General features: G+C 37.6%; 2 protein-coding genes across 9 annotated transcripts; both read right to left on the bottom strand.

Moving 5' to 3' along the window:
• Positions 1-1,720: 1,720 nt before the first annotated feature.
• LOC117788032 lies at positions 1,721-3,927 on the bottom strand. Its single transcript, XM_034626687.1, is given in 6 exon segments — positions 1,721-2,261; positions 2,320-2,561; positions 2,620-2,774; positions 2,845-2,978; positions 3,032-3,249; positions 3,603-3,927. Coding segments are annotated over 6 exon segments (1,482 nt in total). The 3' UTR covers positions 1,721-1,853.
• Positions 3,928-8,413: 4,486 nt separating this feature from the next.
• On the bottom strand, positions 8,414-22,944 carry LOC117786424. Of its 8 annotated transcripts, none has more exons than XM_034624677.1 (5): positions 22,620-22,944; positions 10,506-11,139; positions 9,408-9,906; positions 9,036-9,252; positions 8,414-8,969 (listed from the first exon to the last, which is right to left on the bottom strand). In XM_034624677.1, the coding sequence occupies exons 2-5, from the start codon at positions 10,882-10,884 to the stop codon at positions 8,811-8,813; spliced, it is 1,254 nt and encodes a 417-aa protein (XP_034480568.1). In that variant the 5' UTR covers positions 10,885-11,139; positions 22,620-22,944; the 3' UTR covers positions 8,414-8,810. The 8 variants fall into 8 exon arrangements, with proteins under 8 accessions (XP_034480568.1, XP_034480566.1, XP_034480563.1 ...); XM_034624675.1 differs by having other exon boundaries at positions 10,506-11,147; XM_034624672.1 differs by lacking the exon at positions 22,620-22,944 and adding an exon at positions 15,064-15,233.
• Between the last annotated feature and the right edge of the window lie 189 nt (positions 22,945-23,133).

Raw genomic sequence — 23,133 nt, forward strand, 5'->3', positions numbered from 1 at the left:
TGCGGCTTCACTTGGACTCTAGCAAACAAACAAAAACAACTCACAGAAAAAGAAGAAGAAAAAGCCAAAGCAAAAGCTAAGGTCGCCAGCGCGCATAAGAAAACACAATTTTTAGCTTTTGTTGTAGTTGGCGCAATTTGGGTGCCTATTTGATGTCACCACACATCATCACCGAGAGTGCAAGCCGTAATCGCAATCGCATTTGGATTCTGAAACGGAGATGAAGACGGATTCACTCACAGCTGGAGTCTGAGTTTTCTATGCGATAAAATCGATTGGCAAGCGACGCCAACGCAAATTACATGATATTAATTATTGTATTCTCATAAAAATTTTTACTCACTTACTTAATTATTATGGCTGCATTTAATTGAAACACTTTTGGGGGCAGCTGTGTTTGCCATTTTCAAGGTTCCCACAATGCTACGTGTCTAAGATGAGACCAGCGAGATGGCCTACAAAAACTACTTACGTCAAATGACTTCATAATCTGGGTGTAGCTTTACAGTTATGTTTAAACTACACTCGTGTCGACGCATACATTTGAAAACCTAAAACTTACTATATTTTGTTGATCTTCGAGCTGTTTATCAAATTTTGAAAGTCTGCCAACTTTTTGCTTTATTAGATTAACTAATTAATATTTTTTTTTAACACTTGCTTTTAAACAACAATTAATCATAAATGAAATTATAATTTTTATAATACGCAAGTATCTATAGAATTTTGCATGCTTCATTCTATGCAAATTGTGTGTGAAAATAAATATGAAAAACCTAAGGTGATACCATAAACATTTAGACTGTGAGCTCAGCCTTTGTCTTTGCCTTTGTCGTTGGCGTTAACGTTGGCTATTGTTTGTTTCTCATAACTAAATAAATTAATTAGCCATGGCAATTTGAGTCGCCCCTCAGCCAGGCACACATATGCAGATACAATATACAAATGACTCTAATGATTCCGTGTTAATTTTTACACCAAAGATTCTTGCGCATAGTGTAAGACAACAAAACTATCAGCAACAGTAACAAAATACAGTCCAAAATGAGCAACTCACCGAAAATTGCACAATTAGCAAAAATCTGTTGGTGGCTGTCTGCTGCCAGTTGGGCAATATTAAAAGTCCTCAACCATATTAACACTTTGGGCAATGTTTTGCGGCGCGCCGCAGCGCTCAAAATTTGTGTCAAACCCAACAGCAGCCGCAGAAGCAACAGCAGCATCAGCAGCAACAGCAACAGCCACAACAATAACAACGATGATAGAAAATCATGCAGTAAAGCGCACGACCAAACAAAACTAAGAAAAACTAAAATAAAATAAAAGAAATAAATAAAAAATGAAAAATACAACACAGCACATAAATTGTATACAATTTGACATACGTTCAACGCTTTTGAATTTGTTTAACCGTCAAATGGCAGCCACTGGGGCAGGCTAATGAGGAAGTGCAACAAGTGACACAAGTTATCGGCCTTAATGCTTCCTCATATGCCACACATGCCCCAGCATTAACAATGCGAAACCAAACGCCATTTTGCACCTGTCACAAAGCGCAGCTAAAACATATATTGTGACGGCCTGAAAGTATGCAATAGTATTTTTATTAGCAACAATTCAAGCATTTTTAGTTGACGCGCAAAAGTATGCAATAGAAAATGTTCTTTGTTTAAAATGTATTTCAAAATAGTACTACATTTAATTTGGCTGTAAACTTGAATTTAAAAATAATTGAAATGTTTATTTTAAGAGCGAAATCTAACTACGAGCGAACAAAACTTCGTTGGTATTTTTATGCAATAAACTATTTACAAAACATCACCTCAGACCCATTCATTGTCTGTATATTAATATCAATCAATTTGTCCCTTATGCGCTATGTAGGAGTCGTAGAGCGTTGACTGCTTGCGTCGCTTCAGGCGGGAGCAGGCTATAAACAACGTCACTGTCAGCAGACAAAGCACCGCCGAGCAGCTGGCGGTCAATGCTGAGAATGTGGATGTTTTGAGGCAAGTCTGATGCGGCAACTGTGACTTGGACTGACGATGTGCATAGACATCGTCACCATCGTTTTCGCCCTCCTGCAGCACGCGCAGCGATTGAAACAGATTCACATTCTCGGAGAGCGAAGCCTGCGCCGGACTCTCTGTGGCCGAGTCCCCAACATCGGACAGTGGCGGCAAAGAGAGATTTGTGGCCGTCATGTTGGAGGTGTCACGTTTCGTTACCGCTTTAAGATTGCGCCAATGACAGGGCTGACTCTGTAAAATAATTTAACATTAATTAAATAATTAAAACTGTCTGATTTTTAAAACTCACTGGACAACGTCCATGGCACATTCGCACATCGCATTCAATGTACAGTGCCGGCGAGCCTGTGAAGCGAAAGGTTTTCATATAGGCATAGACTTGTGTTTCATACACTCCCGAATCCGACCAGGATCCTCTGAAGCGTGAGATGAGCTTATCATCCACTGGACAGCCCTGCTGATCAATCAGCTGAATGCGTTTATTTGCTCCATTATGAGCATAACAATCATTGACGACGATATCGAAGCCATCTTAAAGGGAAATAGGATTAGAGATAGTCAGAAATATTAAAGTTTAATAAATCCTCACCGTATTTGCTTCTCATGTAGATAATGAGAGTCAATGGATCGCCGACACGCACTGGACCAGTTACACGAGGTCCACCAATGCCATAACCATTCTGGATTTCCATATAACACTCAGGTGGACTCAGTGTAAAGACTACAGGATTACCAGTTGCCACTCTGTAAGTAGAAAATCGTTGACGAAAGTTGACGAAAGTTAACGAAAATTTCTATGCAAACTTGTGCTTACTCGACATCTAGAAAGGGAAAGGTTACAGTCTTCCAGAAGTCATAGCCATACTCGCAGGTGACCTTGAAGTGCTCATCATACTCCTCCTCAATTAATGGATTATACTGCACTGTAACCGTATTCCACATAAAGTTCTGAAAGAAATATATTTAAATATATATCTAAATTAAATGTCAAGTATACGCACTGTTGGATTCTTGCGACTCTCTTCCTGTAGTGAGTTTTTGCCCAAGGTACCACAACGATTGAGTTGGATAAAGAACTCGTAGTAATCCCTGCCAGAGCCATTAATGTACATGCAATCGGGATCGTAGGCATAGCCAGCGGAGTACAGTAAACCACTAAAGGAACCATTGAAACCAATGCGAATTTTCATATAATCATCCTGACACTCTGCCTCAATATCTATGGAGGGAAGAAGAGAATATATGTAAATTTCAAAATTCATAAACATAGAAAAATAAATTTTTCTTACAAGGTAGACAATTGTCTAATAAATATAAATATATTTAGAATTTAAGAAAACAAGTTGTGTTTAGAAAAATCGGTTTTTAAAATTAAAAAGTAGAAAGATTTAATTATTAAGTCTTTTTTAAATATTAAATAGATATGAACTCCCATTTATTTGTCTTTTTATTTATATTTTTTATTTTAAATATAATAATTTCAGAGAAATTGAAAAATATATAAATAAATAGACAAATTAATGAGAATTCATTTCGTTTAAATAATTTTGATTTTTAAAAAGTTAAGCTTACGCTGCACTCTGGTGCTGTTATGTGTGAACTGCTGTCCATTGTAGTCCTGGTCCCAGTACTCCTCATGCCACTTGTTGCCCTCGTAGGGCACAGCATGATAGCCCGCACTTCCTGTGGGTGCACCACTCGAATCCACGCCTGTAGAGCCATATTCCAAGTGCACAGGATGACCAATGCGCTGTGGCACATAGCCAGAAGAGTCTGGCACGTGATCAGGCTAAAGTAAAATTAAATTAGTGTCACATCAGTTCAAGTGTGTAACTGCTTACCACATCGTGTTGCAACCTGTTGCGTTCCACAGCACTGCTGCTGCGATTGCGCACATCCTTTGCAAACTTCTTTTGAGCTGGCAAGCCAGCACGTTTGGTCAGCTTGGAGGCCTGTGTGGTGGGTCCTGAGATGTACGACTTGGAGGATAATGCCAGCAGATCCTGCTGTGCTACGTCGACAGAGCTGGCAGCCAATGGACGACTGCTGCGTTTACTGCTCGAGTTTCTGGGCGTCGTCGTCTGTATGCGACCCTTGAAACTGCGATTGGGGGACACTGTGGGTGGTGCTGCAGTTGTGGTGGCCACCGCCGCTTTGCTCACTATGGCATACTCAGTGCTGAGCTCAACGCTGTGGCTGTGTTGCTGCAAGGAGATGGGCGTGGTTTGTGGTTTGATTGCACGTGGTGTATAATAAATCAAGATAGTTTGTGTCTTAAGTCTTTTGTTTGGGGCCACATAAAACTGCTGCATCATGAAACGGTAACAAGCTAACATAATTTTGGTAAACCACATCTTCCGTTCCCCGCTCCCCCCACCCCTCTGTGGCAATGTTGAACTCACAATCAATCGCCGCTCTGGGAAGCTACGCAATATGGCCAAGCATATCCGTTAGACGGGGCGATTGGCCAACGATTGGTTACGGTTCATGTGTCTGTGGTCTGAGTCTGAATCTGACTCTGACTCTGACTGCTTAGCATAATCAGGAAGTTCATTCTTAGAATGCAGTTTAACTGTTAAATAGATTAGTTTTTCTAAATGATGCGGCAGTGGGAAACAAAAGACTTAGGCAACGAACCTGACTTGAGCAATATGCAACATAGTGAAAGGCAAGAATCTGATTTTGCGATTCTTAACTTACCTGATGCATTAGCAACAGCAACAAAAAGACGGCAATTCTATGCAGCTTCATCTCTGTCAGGCAACTGCAAAGACAAATAGTTAGTCAATACTAAATATAATCATAAACTGAAGGTAAGACGAGTTATAACCTTGCTAGTGGTCACTCAAGTGTTGTGTGTTCAGCCTGGATGCATCAGTTACAACAACCAAATGCGTGTGTGATGTGTGGTGTGAGTTGTGTGGTGGCAGGAAGGAAGTTTGTGGTTCATAAATTAATTGTGGTCAATATGCGAGAAACATAAGCAAGAACAGCGAAGACACAGCAACTTATATTTATTGGAGACAACATCAATGTCAACATGGCTAGAACAATGGCTGCTTGACGCTCTGTGGCAGTCTTTCAGCCGTTAAGGTCAAAGGCATAAAAAACTGAAACTGTCAGCCAAGATGCGACGCATTTTATAATTATTAAAGCCAAAAGGGTTCTTAGCCAAGCAGCAGGAGTTAATTCTTGGCTTTAACTTAAATTGGATTAATGAATGAATGACGCCAGCTGCGGCTCTTAAAAAGATACCCCTTACTTATCCCGCCTCAGCTGAAACAACGCCCCCGCCAAATGGTTGGCTGGTTTTACGCTTAGCTGTAAAAACGCACGCCGTTTGCTTAATTGTTGTTATAATTACTTTAGCTTTAGATTTTAGTTTTAGCTTTAGCTTTGTTGTTTGTTTGTTGTTTTTGTTGCTTCGGTTTTCCATGTGTTATGCAATCGTCTTGTTGTTGCCGTTTTTGGCGTCGCTATCTTAACTTGAGTTCAGTTTTAGTTTTGGTTTCGGTTTTTGGCTTTCATTATTTATTTTTTTCGTCTTGTTATTTTTATTCGTATGTTCTTTAACGGCGGCCACGCTTTGCTCCTCTGTTATAATTATTTTTAATTGTTGTTGCCTGACCTTGAGCCGTTTTGCTTTTATGTTATTTATTTTTTATTTTTTTTCTCCTATACTTCGCATTCACCTACAATGTTAGCAATGCTAACGGTTCCATTCGCGTTATGGCCATAACACGCCTTTTTAGCGTGTACCGTTCGACGCTGTTGACAGTATCCGTAGTATACTTACTGAGGGTGTTTTGCGGTTTGTTGACCGCAGTCAAAGATACTAATCGCAATGCTTATGCTTAAGTAATAGCTCGTATAGTTCTGAGTATTTATTAATGTTGCCAATTGTGGGGTGGGTTAGACAGGGGAAATCATGGCATGGAATGTGAGCTTGAAATGAATAATAAATAAAAATAAATACTTGCTTAAACTTAGTTTTACTTTATAAATCTAATGTGTCAACGCAAACTACGAATATTATATATGAAATACGATGTGAACGTATTTTATGATTATAATATCCATCCCAAAAAAAAGTAATATATTATATTTATTTTTATAAGCAGTTATGTTGATTATAATTAATTTAAAATAATTATTTTTAAATATCATTAGTATGACTTAAGTAGTATATACTTAATTTTTATTGTTTGGTTATTAAAGAATTCAAAAAATAAAGAGTGTGAGATAGATAAAGAAAATGAGAAAGAAACACACAAACCTCAAGTATTCCTTCTCGCCTTACAATCAACTGTATTCCTTTATTCGGTTTTCTTTTAGTGTTTTCTTAAACTGTTTCCCTTTATTGTTTGTTTCCCTTTTAACTGCTGCCAACTGCCAAGTTTCGCAAACACTGACCTGCTCCAAAGTTTTGTTCGTTTTCTTCGTTTTTCTTTTGCACCCACTTAACAGTTTACAGCTCTTGGAGCTCACACACTCACTCGGCACGCACTTTGACCAACTGACATAATAACAAAAACTTGGCCCATTTCTTACAAAGTGTTTAACAAATCCTCGTAAGGTTGTGGGCCATAAAAGTTGACGAGCCGTGCCCAAAAATAAAAGACAAAGCGTTAACAAAACACTAAATATTATGCGGCGAGATTTTTCACTTTCGATCTGGCCAAAAAGCCGACGAATTTCTCAGTTTTTGGTATTGCGCGATTTTGTTATAGTTGTTGTGGTTGTTGTTGCTGCAGTTATTGTATCAGATGTGTTTTCTACACCATTTATGCCATTTATCTGGCTTTGCTTTACATGTAACACGTCTGTACAACTTTTGTTGGTTTTCCGTTTTTTCGGCAGACCAAAAAATCACTCAAGTGCAACTTGCCAAATAGAATCAGACAGAGAGCGACCGACAGACCGAACGACAGACCGACCGGGCCACGTTAGCGCGTTTTGTCTATTGCCTAATCTTACATAAGAGCCCTCCTTTATGAATGCCGTTTGCCGTTTGCCGAATATCGTATGCCGTATATCGTATATCGTATACCGAATGTCGAGTTCCGTTGTCGACTCCAAGATGTTGCCTTTTGATGATGGGCTCTTTGGGGTTTTGGTTTGCAGCTCTTCGCGTTACGCGCAGGTGTGAAGCCAAGCGCGATTGGCGCGGATCTTTATAGAGTTTTGCAGTTGGCGCTTTAGAAGCTGAGCGGCAGAAGAGGCCAAGCCAAGCCACAAGCAGAGGCACAAACACTTAACCATGGGGCAGCTTGTTGTGAAAGAAGCCTGCCTCAACAGGTAGACAGTTAGACCAGAGTTGGGCTTCATCTGCATTTGCTGCTTTACTTTCGTTTAGTTGCAATTCGCCGTTAGTTGCCATGGCGGAAGCAGGAGTTGAATATTACGAATTGGCCGCTGACCCATTACCTTTTCTTCTTCTTCTACTTTGGTTGTTTTCTGCAATAACAGCAGCCAAGGTCAACGGCACCTAACTGTAACTTGTGGCAGTTAACTCTTTTTTAATTGGCCCTGCATCGTGCCAAGCGTGTCTGCGTTAAATTACAAATTACTAATTAGTCTGCACTTAAACGGCAGTTAATTAAACAATTCCCCAACTCACCTGGTCCGTCTAACAGCTTGTGAAAGGTACTCCCTCTTTTTGACCCTGACAACAGTTAACAGTTAACTGGACAAGGGCAGTTCAACCACTGTGACCACTAGGATCACAACTGACCCAATTTAGAGCAGCCATAAACAAAGTTTATAGGGTATATTGCAATGACCCTTAATTTCCCATTAAAAGTAAAACATTTTAACTAAGGTTGTAGCATTATCTGTTTTATTGGGCTTTTCGCAATATATACTATAATATATATATTTTTTTTTTTTTTCATTTTCATTCATTTTTTTCACATACTTGCACTCTCTTCATACTCCTCAACATAATCAGGCATACAGAATTCATATACAATATTTATAGAGATATCTCGTGCCAGTGTAATACATTTTAAATATACATAAGTTAAAGATACGTTACACAAATACATACATATCATTTCGTCAGCTATCTGAGATATTATCAACGTCTCGAAAATGATAGGAAACACACACAAAAATTCATCAACTAAATTCAGAACTTCTCGAACAATGCTTAAAACATAGATTAATCGATTAATCATCGTCTGTTTACAGTTTAATACAAATAAATAAAATATAATAATTTTATTTTAAAAACTACATTAATCAAATCATATTTATCATTCTCTTTTTATACATTTTTTATTTTTTTTTTTTTGTAAGTTTTTAAAAACTTTTGTCATTTTTGTGGTTTTTAGACTTTTTTGCATAATCATTTTGAAAATTTTGTATTGCATTTTTTGGTATTTTTTTGTTGTTGTTGTTGTTGTAAATTGAAACTGTGAACATTAAAAACTACTTTTTTTATACACGCATTTTTTTGTTGTTTTTGTTTTTTACACAATTACTAATTGTTAATTGTTAAGTTTAAATATTTAAGTTGTAATTGCTAAATTTTGATATTTTTGCGGCTTTGTTGTTTTTAGTTTTTTTTTGTCGTTTTCTTATGTTGTTTTTAATCATTATTTTTTTTTTGGCAATTTAAAATACTAATTAAAATTATGCGCGTTGCCTTCGCGCTCTTTTTGTTGCCATGATTGTTTGAATATGTAAATCTTCTGTCTCGTCCTTTTGAGAGGGAGACAGAGAGAGCAATTGTTGTTGCTTGTAAGGGGTGTTTCTGTTGTTGGGAGGGGCAACAAACTAGCAGCACTTGCGGTTGTTGTTGGCACCGCTTACCAACTTGCAGTGTTGCATGTCCGAGCGACGAGGCCGTTGACCTTTGGCCTGAATGTCGCGCACCTTGTTGGCGCGTTTAATGGCGCTGCGGCAGAGCTGCTGATGCTGCTTCTTATTGTTGCTCTACAGATAAAAATACAGATTAATTGTCTAGTTAATACTATAGATTACAAGTCACAGTGGACACACCTTCTGGCTGTGGCGAGCCAAAGTCTGCTGCTTCAACTCCGCCGCCGCATGGCGATCGAAGCGAGCGCTGTTGGAGCGTTGCTGTTGCACCGCCGCTGCCTGAACCGGTTCGGCTTCTGGTTCAGCTGGCTGCGATGTTTCGGCTGCTCCGAGATCAAGATTTACAAAACTTTCGGTGCCCGCCTGGCTGGACCTAATACTATGATAAACCGACATGCTGAAAATTCAAATAAAAAATGTCCATTAATTACAAACAAATATCAAGTATACGTCATGTGTTGCGTGCAGCTAAAGTGGAGTGTTTTTTTCTGTGTGTTTTTTTTTTTATTTTTGGTTTTAATGGAAGAATTGTGTACGGCAAAAATCACCAACCTTGGATGCTCAATCAATAGATTCTCAAAGGGTGATGCTTCCATATTGATTGGCCCAATCGAGGTGAAGCATGGTGGCGGTGTTACGTACCAGGACTCCTCCATCAGCACGCCAGCACCATGTCCCTTGCCACTGCTGCCGCTGCTCTCGCTGCTGCAAGGCGATGCTGCAGCTGATACAACCACATTGGGTGCATACAGCGACTGACTGACAGCATTGTCATTGTCCGCAGCTGGCACACTTCGGGGCGGGCTGAGGGTTGAGATGCTTAGCGTGCGTGCGGCACGTGTGCGTTGCAAGTAATTGCGCTGCTGCTGCGGCCGCGGTCCGCTGTACAAGGAATGCGAATTGAGATGCTGGCGACGACGCGACGACGTTGCGGCTCCAGCTGGCGATGCTGCGCCTGCTCCTCCGGCGGTTGATCCAGCCTTCGGCTGTAGCTCGACTACAGACAGCTCCTCCTCGGAGTCGCTGCGTGGCAACGAATCCTCCTCCTCGTCTGAAAAGTTCAAAAAGTCAAGAATTAAACCAGGTAACAAAATTTAAGTAAATGTAAAAAACTATATTTTAATGTCAATAAATCGTAAACAAAATTATATAAAACAAAATATAACAACCTAAATTCCAAATATACACAGTTGTAGTTGTAAAGCCAATGATTTAAAATTAAAAGTGTGTATAAAAAATTAAATTTCACCTATACAAAGTTTCCGTATTATTAAAAATAAATTGTAAACATACCATAAAAAAAAAAACTACGAAGTTTTTCAAAATAAAAAAATTTTGTTCACGGATTATAAATTCATAAAAAAAAAATTAAATTTTCTTATTTATAAAATAGCATTATTAAGAACGAATCTTTTTTTGAAACATTTTTAAATAATAACTATTAGTTTTAAACCAAATATTTTAATTTTCAGAGCTTTTTCCTAAAAAATATGCTTTAAAGATTAAAAATTCTTTACAAAAAATATATCTTTGTTGTGTTATTTTTAAAATAACATTATTAAACACGTAATTCTTCAATTTAAAACTCGATATTTTTAAACAGTAAATGTTTTAGAAAATTCTAGAATTTTTTTTCCTGACTGAACTCACCTTCCTTTTCGACAATGTACCATTCGTCCTCGTCGATGTCCTCGTCGATGATGCACTCGCCGTTGGGTGTCAGTAGCTTTGTTATTGTCGGCGGTTGTTTACGCTGTCCGCTCTGCTGCTGCTGCTGCAGTTGCTGCTGCTGTTGGCGCTGCCTGGCACGCCTATTCTTGGCGCCTCCGCGCTTGCCGCTGCCACGCACCGATCCACGATTGTTGCCCGCTACCGATGGGGTCGATGAGGTCACCTCAATTACATCTCCGACCGTTGCCTGATCGTTGCCAGAATCGTTCAAGTTCGCCTGGACAGGATTCGCTTCACAATTGGTTGACTCAGACGTCGCTTGCGCTCCAAATAGAAACGTTGCGAGACTGCTAAACATTATACAAAGCTGATGCTCTGGATCTGGATTTGGGTCTTGATCGGTTCTGGCTGCTTGCTGTGATTCAAACTGTGATCGATGTGATTGTGATTGTGTTTGGATTGCTTATCGAATTGAGATCAATTTGTAGTTTTAAAGAGAGAGGGAGAGAGATTGCTTATGGTGTTTTATTCCTTGGATTGCTCAGTCTTTTATTTTATTTTATTTATTATATTCCTTTGCTTCACTGCGTCGCTTTTGTCTTTGCTTTTGTTCCTGTGGTTCTGGAAGCTGCAAACAAAAAGAAAATAAATTATTTTAAAAATCAGCTGAACAACTGTGCTGAACAGTTAACTAATTGCGTAATCTACGCTCAATTTGTGTGGGCGAGGGGTCGGCTACTTAATTTTATTTAATTGCATTTCTTGCCAACGTTCTAATGGCACATTTAATTGCCTGCAACATACGTATTTGACGTGAATTCAATTGAATTACAAATACACACACCAAAGGCGAATGCGAAAGTGAAATTGAAATTGAAATTGTAACTTAATTTAAACATAGCATCAACGAAACTAACAATTACTTTGATTACACTAATTTGTTTTGTTTTTTTTTTTTCTGTTTTGAATTGATATATTTCGCGTGAATAACTGGAGTTTTGCGTGCAGTGTAGTTGTAGTTTTCCAATTGACCTGCAGTCGACAGTTTGACGGGCACTGTGTTGACAGCTTCATGTATGTATATTGCCTAGATAATAATATATGTCATAAAGCGACGCTGCACAGCCCATTAACTTGCCAAGTTGATAGCTGGCTCCCCGACCCCCTCTCTATCTCCCCCTCCACCACAGAACTCAGTCTTCTCCCATTGCAACAGTGAGTGCAAGTTGTGTGCATGCGCCGAGCATATGATCAAGTCAATTATATACATACATATTTGATACACATGCATAACATTTAAATTGAGCGCACGTCATGATATATACTATATATGTATCTGTTGTGTATATATGTGTATATACAGCTGTAACTGTATTTGTATCTCTTTGCCATTTGAATTGCTGCAAAACGTTTCTGTTTCCAGTTTGAAAATGAAACTCAGTCTCGGTTAATCTAAAACTGTGCCAATGGGCAATGCTAAATGATGCCTGTAGCTTATTATTGTCAGTGAAATGCCGCACAGTGGAACTGTTAAGCCAAAACACACACACACAAATGGACAATCCTCTGATGGCGAATAACAAAAGCGAAGCTAAACAGAAATCCAATTGCAGTCAGCGCAATTTTCAATTTGACCGCAAAACTAAAACACGAAGCAACTAAATAACTAACTCTCTTCCCCCCCTCCCCCTTCCCCTGCCACCACTTCAGTTTCAACTTCAACTCTAACTCTAACTCTGACTCTGAATCTAGCTGTAAGTGCAGCACATTAAGGTTCAGCGGACGGACAAGTGAAATCTGCGACAACAGAGACACAAAAGCCAGAGTCAAAGCCAAAAGCATATGCAATTCAAGCCAGGCTAACTAGTCGGCGCTTGTAAACATGGCCCAAAACCAACTGCGACAATTTGGCAACCCGCAACTTGGCCAAATGTCAGCGAAAGTTGCCCAAAGGATTTGATTGACAAAGCGCAAAAACCTCAACAAAATCTGCCTCAAGTGATTTGATTTACTTCTCGTACTTTTCAATTGGGCTACAATGGAAAAACTCTGTAATTGCATCGACTGTAGACACTAAGAAAAGCGGAAAGCTCCAAGGAATTGAATAGGATTTAAATCACTTATTGATCAGGAAATTTAAAGAGATTTAAAGACAAAGTTGCGGTAACATTAAAAATAAAAGTAGGCAACAATTTTAGGCAGAATTTGGCTACTTATGATAAATCTCCAGATTGAAGTTGACTGTACTATAAATAACATAATAACGAGTCGTGTTTTTAGTTTGATTTGAGTCAAGGTTCAATCTCCTACAACTTGACCTCGAACTGACATAGACTATACAAATATATACATAAATATGAGTATATATCTAGCAGCTGACTTTGAGTTTGGCATTCTGAGCATGCATATTTCAAATATGCATTGTGTAAGTACATGTATCTGTATCTGTGTGTCTATGTGAGTGTATATATTAAATAGTATTACGACATCCCGTACGGCTGCTGTCCATTTAGGGGTAACTGCAATCCGGGGGTGCTGTCATATTATTATAAACACGTTCCGAATTGCGAACTGCGTTGTAATCATTTGGCTTTTACTTTTGTTTTGCCAATTTCATAAGGCAGCTGATAAGAATGCGACAAACAAAGGCAATGACTGCACTCAAAGAATTGCTTACATATTGAAATAAATACATCATTTTATATATTTAAAAACAGATCTGATTTACATTAAATCATTTTCACTTGTGCCCGCTAAGCTGTCATCTCTTATATATATGGCTACTCGAAAGGTATGTGTATCTATAGCACCTACAGATACAGCTACAGATACAGTATCTAACATAGCGTATAAAGCAGATGCCATTTGTTGCTTTGCAATGACCTTGATCGATGAGTGCTCGCTTATATAAGTCTATGGATGTGCCTATTATATAGAACATGCAATTCTATAAAATATATATATATATATATATACATATTTACTCGACTGAGGCCTTGGCATAATGAAATTCCATTGTCTAAGTGCCAATTCTAGATAAAGTCAACAAACGGCGAATAATTTTAGGGCTTGCCTTATCGAAGCCATTAAGTTTGCTGATAATTTTATCAGTTTTGCACGCTCATAACTTGCCAGACGTACTGGCTAGACAGCTGAAAGTGTTTAGCAAACAAGAGCACAACTTGTGCTATCTATAGTATATACTAAAATAAGCTAAAGTCTAGCGTGTGCTGGGAGAGTCGAAAGATCAACTGTTACTCAATTGATTAGCGCATTCAGGAGGCAAATGCAACTGATGCTGGGCTAATGAACTTGAACTAATTCATTGGACAAACAGACAATGACAGACAACAGATTAAAACTAGTAGCAAAAAAATCAGCTTTTATAATAAAAGATTATTAACTGAACTTTGAATTAACGTTGTAGCGAGTAATTATTATTAATAATTAAATAAGAAATGCTGTCAGCTTTAAACAGCTTAAAGCTCTTTGAGCAAAAAACTTAACTAAGTTCAATAAATTCAATTTTAATTGACTTTTAATATTTATCGATATTTTACAAGGCAATTAAGTTTAATTATGAAGTTGTTAACTTTAGCCAAGATAAGCAAACAAAGAGTTAGAGCTTTTTCAAGTGTAAAATAAAACAAATAAAAATATTCCGCCCACATACGTGTATCAATCGCGTATCAATTGAGGTCTATGATTAGCTTAAAGCTTGTGGCCAAGCACAAAGTTCCTTTGTTATGATTAGGGGTCACACTACAACTCAAAGGGTAAGTGGGGGAGGGGATGAGAGGGGAGCATGTATAATTGGAAAAGTGCAAAACTACAGCCACATAATGGGAACAGAATTATGCAATGCTTTCACAAAGACAACGTTGACGTCACTGTCGACCTTGTAGAGTACCAGAAAAATACACAAAAACTCTTAGAACTTACAACAACTAGAAAAAGTCACATATTACACTTAATTAAGATACTTTTTTTTGTATTGTTTGTTGCACTTCAAATCAGCTGATTAGCTGAGCATGAGCTCACCTGTTTGTAGAAAACACTTTATTGCTGCTTTATATTCGTAGCAGATTTCAAAGTTGATACAGAAATTGTAACGGCACAGAATTAAATGAAATAACGAAAATAACAAATCAAAGCACAGATACAGATACAGATACAAAAACAGAGGCACAACAGCAACTGCAGATACTGCAAAGTCGACACTCGTTTGCCAACTAAAACAGCGTCGTATTGAACGGAAGCGTATTTGAATTTCAAAAGCGCACGAAAAGAACAAAAGCTACAACAGTGAGTACAAATTGTCATGTGTGTGTGTGTGTGAGAGAGTATCTGTGAGTGCGTTTGTATCTGTAGCCGTGTCTATACGTTAGCCTGTATCTGTGTGCTTCGCAGAGCAGTTGCAGCTTAGCCCAAAACAAATTTGGATTTTATTGTTTATTGCTTTCACAAATTTATCAACACTTTTGTCTTTATATTTAGCATTGAAGCTTTATCTTTACAGCTATTTGGGATTGTTTACCTCAGCGATCACTGCAATCTTCTTGTGCGTATGTTTATATATAATCTTTTATTTCACTTTCTTTTGCTGCACTTTGTTGTGCGTCTGCTTCGCGTTGCGTTTGCTTTCAAATATCAAAGGCGAATGTCAACGGGGCGTCAGCAGCTGCTCAGCCAAAATCCCAATCCCAGTCCCCAGCTCACTGCTGCTCTTCACAGAGAGACAACACACCGAGAGCAAGCAATAGAGAGAGAGAAAAAGAGTTGAGAGAGCCAAACGAGCGTAACTAAAACACATAATTATGTATTTTTTTAAAACGCAAAAAGCGACGCCACAACACACAGATGAGCAGTCAAGGGAAGGGGGTGAGAGCAACGGGGAGCCACTCGTGGGCAGCTGGTAAACAAAAGCAAAGCAGAGCATCAAATTTATGCTACACAAACGAACGAACGAACGAACGAATGTCCAAAGCAGCTGAGCAGTCGTTGGCTTCGTGAGCGAAACGATTGATCATACGCAAACTTCGTGTTATTTTGTTTACCAACAAAAGCGCAATTTGGCGCTCTCTAACTCACTTGCTCTCTTGCTCTCTTCTGCACACACACACACACACACACTCTCACACTCAGCGATCAGCTGCGCTGACGTTTGCGCACTGACACACTTATTGTTGCCCTCTCGTCATCCCCCTCTCTCTTATTAGTTTTGTGTATCTTGCGTTTAGTTTTTCCATTGCTGCCAGACCGAGTGGCTCATCGCTAGTAAATCTATTTGCTTTTGTTTTTGCACTTAGTATATGACTAAGCAAAGCATCAGAGACTGAGCGAGTGAGCGGGAGAGCAAGAGAGTGTTGCCAAAAGTAGTTGGTAGCTGTTTTTTGGTTTTTTTCCTCCGTCTGCTCAAAGTTCAATTTGGCGCATTTTCTAAGTATATGAAATAAAATAAACAATTCAATTTATGCGCTTTAATGCCAACTCATGGTTAGCATTGCAATCAGCGAAACTAGCCAAGCAATCAGCTAGCCAGTCAAAACGCTTTAAAATGCTAACGAAAATTAAAGAATATATATATAAAATATACATATTTCAAACGCAACAGTCGTAATGCAATTTGCCATTGAAGTTAGCAACGCTGCATACGAATTAAGTAAACCAAATACAGAATATTAATTCTATATACATATGTACACAGCATATATAGACATAGATTTATAGACATTTTACTGGGTATTATGCAAGTATTCTTGAATAATTTCAAAAGTTGCCTATATTTTGTATTATTTGCCAAGAAATAGGAAATTAAGTGGTATAAAGAAGTATTAAAAAGATCAAGTTTATTCAAAGTATCTTAAATATAAAGCCTTGATATTCTACAAATTTCAACAAATTTCAAAATAAAAAAAAATGATGCAATATTATAAGGAGAATTAATTCTAGGGTATTAATTCTATGTACGTAAGCTAGCTAGGGTATCTTTCAGTTACAGACTCTACACTCTTTCTTTATTGTTTGTGTAAATTATTATACAAAAGCAGCAATTAGAACAGAATAAGTATTCACTATACAAAACAAACCAATCCCAATTCCTGAATGAGAGCCCCCCACAATGCGCCCACATACAGAAAAGCTTTATAATATTTTGATACATATATGTCAGATATACAATTGTATTGGGTACATAAAGCTGAGCAACCTCACGGGCAGGTTCAAGGTGATTGTGGTTTGCTTGTGTTCTATGCAATTCTCTTATTTTTTGTGTTATATGTATATATTTTTAGAAATTTTATCATGCAACAGCTGACAAATTGAAACGGTCAAGAAATTTGTGCTGCTTGGCCAATTCACAAAACAGCAACTTGTCGCTTACCAAAAAGTAGCTCACAGCTGCTGGCCACAAAATAAAAGCAGCTACTCAAAAGTGGCGACAAAAAATAACAAAACTACAATATATATATTAGCATACATACATACATATATATAAATGTATATGCATAGTTGAAGATCTTGTGATATTTCGCACAGCTCCAAAGAAAAAGAAAACAAAAAAATAGTTAAGCATTTCTGTTCGCACGCGCCTTGTTTATAAAAACAATAACAAAAATAAAAAATAAGCCAACGCGTTCGTCTAATGCGTAGAGAAATTCGTCTGAAATGTAAACAAACATTGGCGTCATTGCATAAAAAAAATGAAAATGAAAACAACCAAATAGAAAGGTACAATATAAAGCAAAAACAACACTTAAAACTCAAATAAACAAACTGAAATGCGAAGCATTTAGTTTAACATTGTTGTTCATTTTTTTTTGGGGGGGCCGCACTTTATCTAATCATGGACAGTGTTTACTGATAAACATGCTGCCAGTTACAGCAAGGGGACCCATAAATTAAAAGCATCTATGTATGCTGAAACTATAACAAATGTTTGAACAATTTCTAAACAAATGCCAATGTCGGCCAGCTTCAAAATGCGACAGATCAGTTTGGATCAGAGGTTAAACATTTTCAGACTACTGCGTATAACCGAAACTGAAACTGTAACTCAAAACGAATCCCCTTTCGTTCCCATTTCCAGCCACAACCCACAACCACCCTCAATAGCATAGCTTCAAGTCAAATGCGCAGTTTATAAAAAATAATAATGACAAAGACTTTAATGCACATGCGACATCATTGTTGTCGTCATCATCACGAAATCTCAATTTCTATGCCCTATAAAGAAGTACTACACTCACAAGTTGTCAAGAGAATAGAGTAGTCTTAATACGAGAGTATTTCTCTTTGTATTTATTAACACACTTGAAGAATCTATTTCAAAGCTTTCGCTTAATGCATGACGCAAATATTTCGACAGCTTTTGAGACTTTCATGTTCCGCACATTTCAAACACTTGTTTTACTCTGAGTATTCAGTATTACAAATTACGGATTGTGAATTGTGCATGAGGCAAGTCTTTAGGCCAGGTTCATTGTCTGCTGGTCATTATCGAGCTGGCTTATCAGGTGATCGATGATAAATATGGCCAGGCAGGTTCCTAACTGCTTGCAATTAAATCTATATACGAGTAATTTACATATACATATATATATCTATATATATTTTATAAAAAAATTTATTTCAAGTTTAGCGCACCTTGCTGTACTTTGTCTTTGCATGTTGATAATTGGCATTTAAGTAAGCTTTATAATAAATATTATATGTGTGTATTTGTTATTCGCATTGATGCATGTTATATAACGCGTAATTTCAAATTTGTAATGCGACGCAGTTCATATTTTTAGGCATAAAAAAAAAAAAACTTGCTGGGCGACGCATTTATTTTATCACTTTGTTTATCAGCTGCTGTCTAAATATATGCATATATGCATTTATCTTTTTATCTCTAGACAGTTGGGCCACTGGGTCAGTCGCCAATCTATAGCCAATACTGACAATCAATCAAGCTAACTGTCGCTGGGCGATTACATTAGGCGACACCAGCGATAGGCAATTACATATTGTAATTAGAATCAATGAAAAAGCATTTAAATTTAAACTTGAAAGCTAAAAACGCGTGTGAAAAATATTGAAATAAAATATAATATTTTTTTAAAAACTAACAAATTTTAATATATGTACATATGTTGCACAGCTAATAAAATATGTGATTTAAGGCATATTTTTTAGACAAAATTCTTGGTTTTGAGAAAAATCTTATTTTTTATCCTTTCGTCAAGATATTAAAATTCTCAAAAATAAGGAAAACATCTTAACATTGTAAAAATTTAAAATAAAAAAAAATTATTATTCAATTTTGTTATAATTTTTTTGCATTATTCAATGTGAATCTATTTTTATTTACACAATTAACTTTTGAGAATACAAATAAAATGCTTACAAGATTTCAAATCAACAAGCAGGTCAGAAATATTTTATTTTTTATCCCAAAAAATATTTTCTAGTCTGTTAATCCTACAAGATATAACTACAATCCAATGTTAGCTACAATCAGCGTAAATTGCTTTCTTATAACCAAATGGAACAATACATGAAAGAACCCCCCGCATACCTCTCATCACTCAATGCCAAAAATAACTTGACCCGCTGTTGATTTCTACTGAATTCAGTTGTAACAGTTACTGCTGTTAGATAATTTCCCCTGTAATCACGCACTGGGAGCATGTATCTATATCTCTATATCGCTGTCCACAACCACAACAGACCTTTCTCTCTTCCTATCCGCCTCTCTATCTGTCTATGTCTATCTCTATCTGTGATTTGTTGCCACCCTGTGTTAGCGCATTGGCATTTTGTTTACAAACAAATTGTCAGTTTGCTCTTGTTTGACCTGCGCAGTGGCAAAGATACTTTTACTGTTACTGTTACTGCTATTTATACTCTGCCCATTGCCATGAATTTTCACTGCAATTATGTGTATGTGTAAGTGTATATGTGTGTGTGTGTGTGTTTGTAATAGCTTCCGCATTGAAAATGTAGGACCAAAAAAAAAAAAAAAACTTTTGCAGCTTCTATTTTTGGGGGTCACCTTAACATTTATTTGTGGTCCTCCTACAAAATTGCGTGTGTATTTTTGAGCTGCGTTTTAAATTGCTGCAGAATATCGATTATTATTATTGTTGTTGTTGTTGCTGTTGTTGCAAATGGGCTCGTTTGCCAGTGGGAAATGTACACGTCAGCTACGCATACGAGTATGTAAAAATAAACTACCCCACAGAGGCGAGCATTGAGGTGAGGAGTGTAGGGAGGAGAGCTGCGCAGTCAGCAGTCAGTTAAATTGCAGCTTACTTAGGCCTACCTGGTCGCAGTCAACCCCCCCTTTCGTCCTCTTGGCCCCCAACTGTGAGAGTGTGAAATTATGACATCATTTTGTTTGGGTGACATTTTTAATGCTCAGCCCGTAATGCATAAATTTTGTTAATATTTTGGCAGTAGACGTATGACATATGCGCAGGGATCAGGTTATTCCCAGCACACAACAAAACAGAACAAAAAATTCACTTTCAAACTTGCCCTTTCTGGTTGTTTATATCGTAAATCAGCTAAAAGGACGCGCTGCCTGGCACCAAGAAATTGAAAACAAACCCAAAAGGCAAACACAACAAGCACTTGATGCCTTTGTTTGCTTTGCATGTGTGTGACGGTGTGACTGTAAGTGCCCAGCAGTGCCAGACCTCAAGGAAAAGTTGAGGAATCTGTGAGGAATTGTTCGTAGTCGATAGGTGCTTTGTATGAAGAACGTTGAGGACTTTAACATTGTGATGTCGTACAATCGAGGACTGAGGAAACCTTCCTAAATATTCCCTAACCTCATGGAATTTTGGCAAATGATCACCAGGCATTTAAGTGAAAAAATATTAAAATTTTATGTTTTTTTTATTATTTTATTTATTTTATATTGGTTTTTTTTCTATTTTAATTTTTTATTTTTGAATGTTACTTTGAAACCGGGAACCCGAACTGAAAAGTTCAACAAAACGTCAAGAAATGACAACAACATCAAGAAAACGTTAGTGACAATCAAGCAAAGAGAATTTTGGAGCTGCAGGGTGTCTGTATCTGACAGATACATTTGTAATTACAGTTACAAAGAGTCGTTGACTAACTTTCGAATTAGAGTTTGAGTCAACTTAGGGCCGCAATGCGTGCCATTTTGGGATTAGCGGACACAAAAGTCGCTTGGGATTCTTGCTACCTGTTATTATTGTTATTACAGGTAAGGCGGGCAAACTGACAAACTGCCGCGTCAGTTGGCAGTGCGTTAATGAAAGTCACTAATGCCAGCTAATGATGACTTAATTGTTTTAGCCAGCCAAAGGGCCAACAAGTCGCGACTGACCCCATAAAAGGCAAAGTCTAGTGTAAAAATAGGCTGCTAAACAAAGGAATGGCCAAAACGAGTAGAACTACTTGGCTATTTGCAGTTACCGTATTGCAACTCACTCTTTCCTTCAGTTGTTGCCAATTAAAGTTGCTGGCTGCGATGCCTGCAGTCAGATTCGGCTCGTTAGTTCAAGTCCAAGTCGTGCTGATCTCGGCCAAAACTAAAAATGTATCTGCTAGATACACACATACTCAACTCGTTGCCAACATCATCAGCTGTTTGCTGTTTATGTTTTTTTCGCGCTCATATCATTTTTCTTTCGTTGGAGCGACTGCAACTGCACAGACTTGATTTATCGTCAGCTCGCTCTAACTTCCATACTCTTCTTCACAACATAGTTCCATCTTCTACCCAAAAAAAGAAAGAAAAATTAAAAAAACAAAACAAAAACAATGAGACGGGCCTGCAAGACCTGTTCTCTCTGCACTTTTGCTGCATGATTCACTTGGGGCTTGTGATTGGATTGGATTTGGTATTGTCTCCTCATATAGAGGTATTGCCTATTGCCATTGTCTGTACCCTCGTCAAGCAAAAAAAAAAAAAAACAGAAAAAAAGGTAGTATCAATTCTTTATTTCGTTCTTTTTTTTTGCGGTTTCTAGACACTCTTTGATGTGCGCTTAGGCATTTCTTTTATTTACGACCCAAACACACACATATACTCACAATTTCATGTACAAATTCTTGTTTTTACCTTGGCACTTGGCCAACAAAATTGAACGTCAAAATAAATATATTAAGAAAATCAAAATACAGGTGACAGCATTTTGTTTAAAAATCACATAAACCTGATCAATGAAACGCTTTAGATGTGTTCATTAATTCCACAGATTCAGATACAGATTCTTACATGATTTTTTCAGGAAATAAACTGAAAGGCTAATTAAGATGCAATCAGCAAGACAGTGACTAAAGTAATTCATAATGCCAAAAGTTGAATTTGCATTTTTTCCTTGTGAACCATTTTTTGTTGTTGTTGTTAATGTGCTTTTCTGTTGACTGTTGACAGCACAAACAGCTCCATGCTCTTCTTCTTCTATTCTTTCCCAGTTATTTCCACAAAAAACAAAGGCTGATAAAGATCTCAGAGAAATGCTGAAAACGTGATGCAAGTCAAATTTATGGCTAATCGAAAAAATGGAATTTCTTGAGTCAACAGATTCGCCGTTTAAGATATGCTCTAGGGTAGAGTATAGAACTTTTAGCTGACAGGATGGACAAGTTCTGGCGGAGCACAGAAGAAGGGTCAGACTGAGAAACACACATACACACACACACATACACTCGCCATCACACACATACACTTACAGAAAGTGTGAACTCTGCAAAAGGTACAATCAGAATTTTTTTTTAGTTTCCGTTTATTTTTATTCTGTTATTTGCTCGGCTGCACTTTTTTCTTCTATGTATGTTTTATATGTATCTAAAATGTGCATAAAACAATTTCAAAAAATATATATAAGTGTGCATGAATGTGCAAGTTGGAGCGTACATATATGAGCACACATATGTAAATTTCCAAAGAAATTTTCGCTTTTTCTTCATCTTCTTTGCTTTTGCCATTTTTATGTTCACTTCCGCAAAAGAATTTGTTTTGCTTTTTGGTTTTTGCTTTTGCTTTTGATTTTTTCTTTATGTTTTCCTTTTCTGTTGCTGGATTTGTATTTGTGATTTTGTTATGGGGGTTAAATTTACACTTACTTGCTTACTGCTTGGGTTTATTGATCCACTGCAATCTTCGCTGCACACAAAATTTTATATCATAAAATAGATTTTTTCTTTAGCTTAAATCAAAGTTTTCTAAAAAGATTAAACTTTCTTAATACACTTTTGATTTATGTTTTCATCAATATTTTTGACGAGTTTAATTTTTTGTAATTTTTGTTGTGGTGCAGAGTGCAGAATGTTTCTGAGGGGGGTGAGTTGAAGTGAAGTAGCAGCAAGACGAACAACACAAACTCCGTGACGTTTGCTAACGACGACTGACGGCGAGCGAATGAAGGCAAAAGGGGCCTCCAGTTGGTTGTCAGTTTGTCGGTTGGTTGCTTGGTTAGTTGCCCGATGTTGCTGCTGCTGTTGTTGTTGCTTTTGCTGTTGTGGTTGCTGTTGCTCGTGGTGTTGGTTGGTAGCTCTACAGCTGAGCTCGACACACTTACCCTGTTTTTGCTGTCACTGCCACACAAACAAACGCTGCTGCGCCTGTGCGAGAGAGTTT

This window comes from Drosophila innubila, assembly GCF_004354385.1.
Source record: "Drosophila innubila isolate TH190305 chromosome 3L unlocalized genomic scaffold, UK_Dinn_1.0 0_D_3L, whole genome shotgun sequence".
Classification (NCBI taxonomy): Eukaryota; Metazoa; Arthropoda; class Insecta; order Diptera; family Drosophilidae; genus Drosophila; species Drosophila innubila.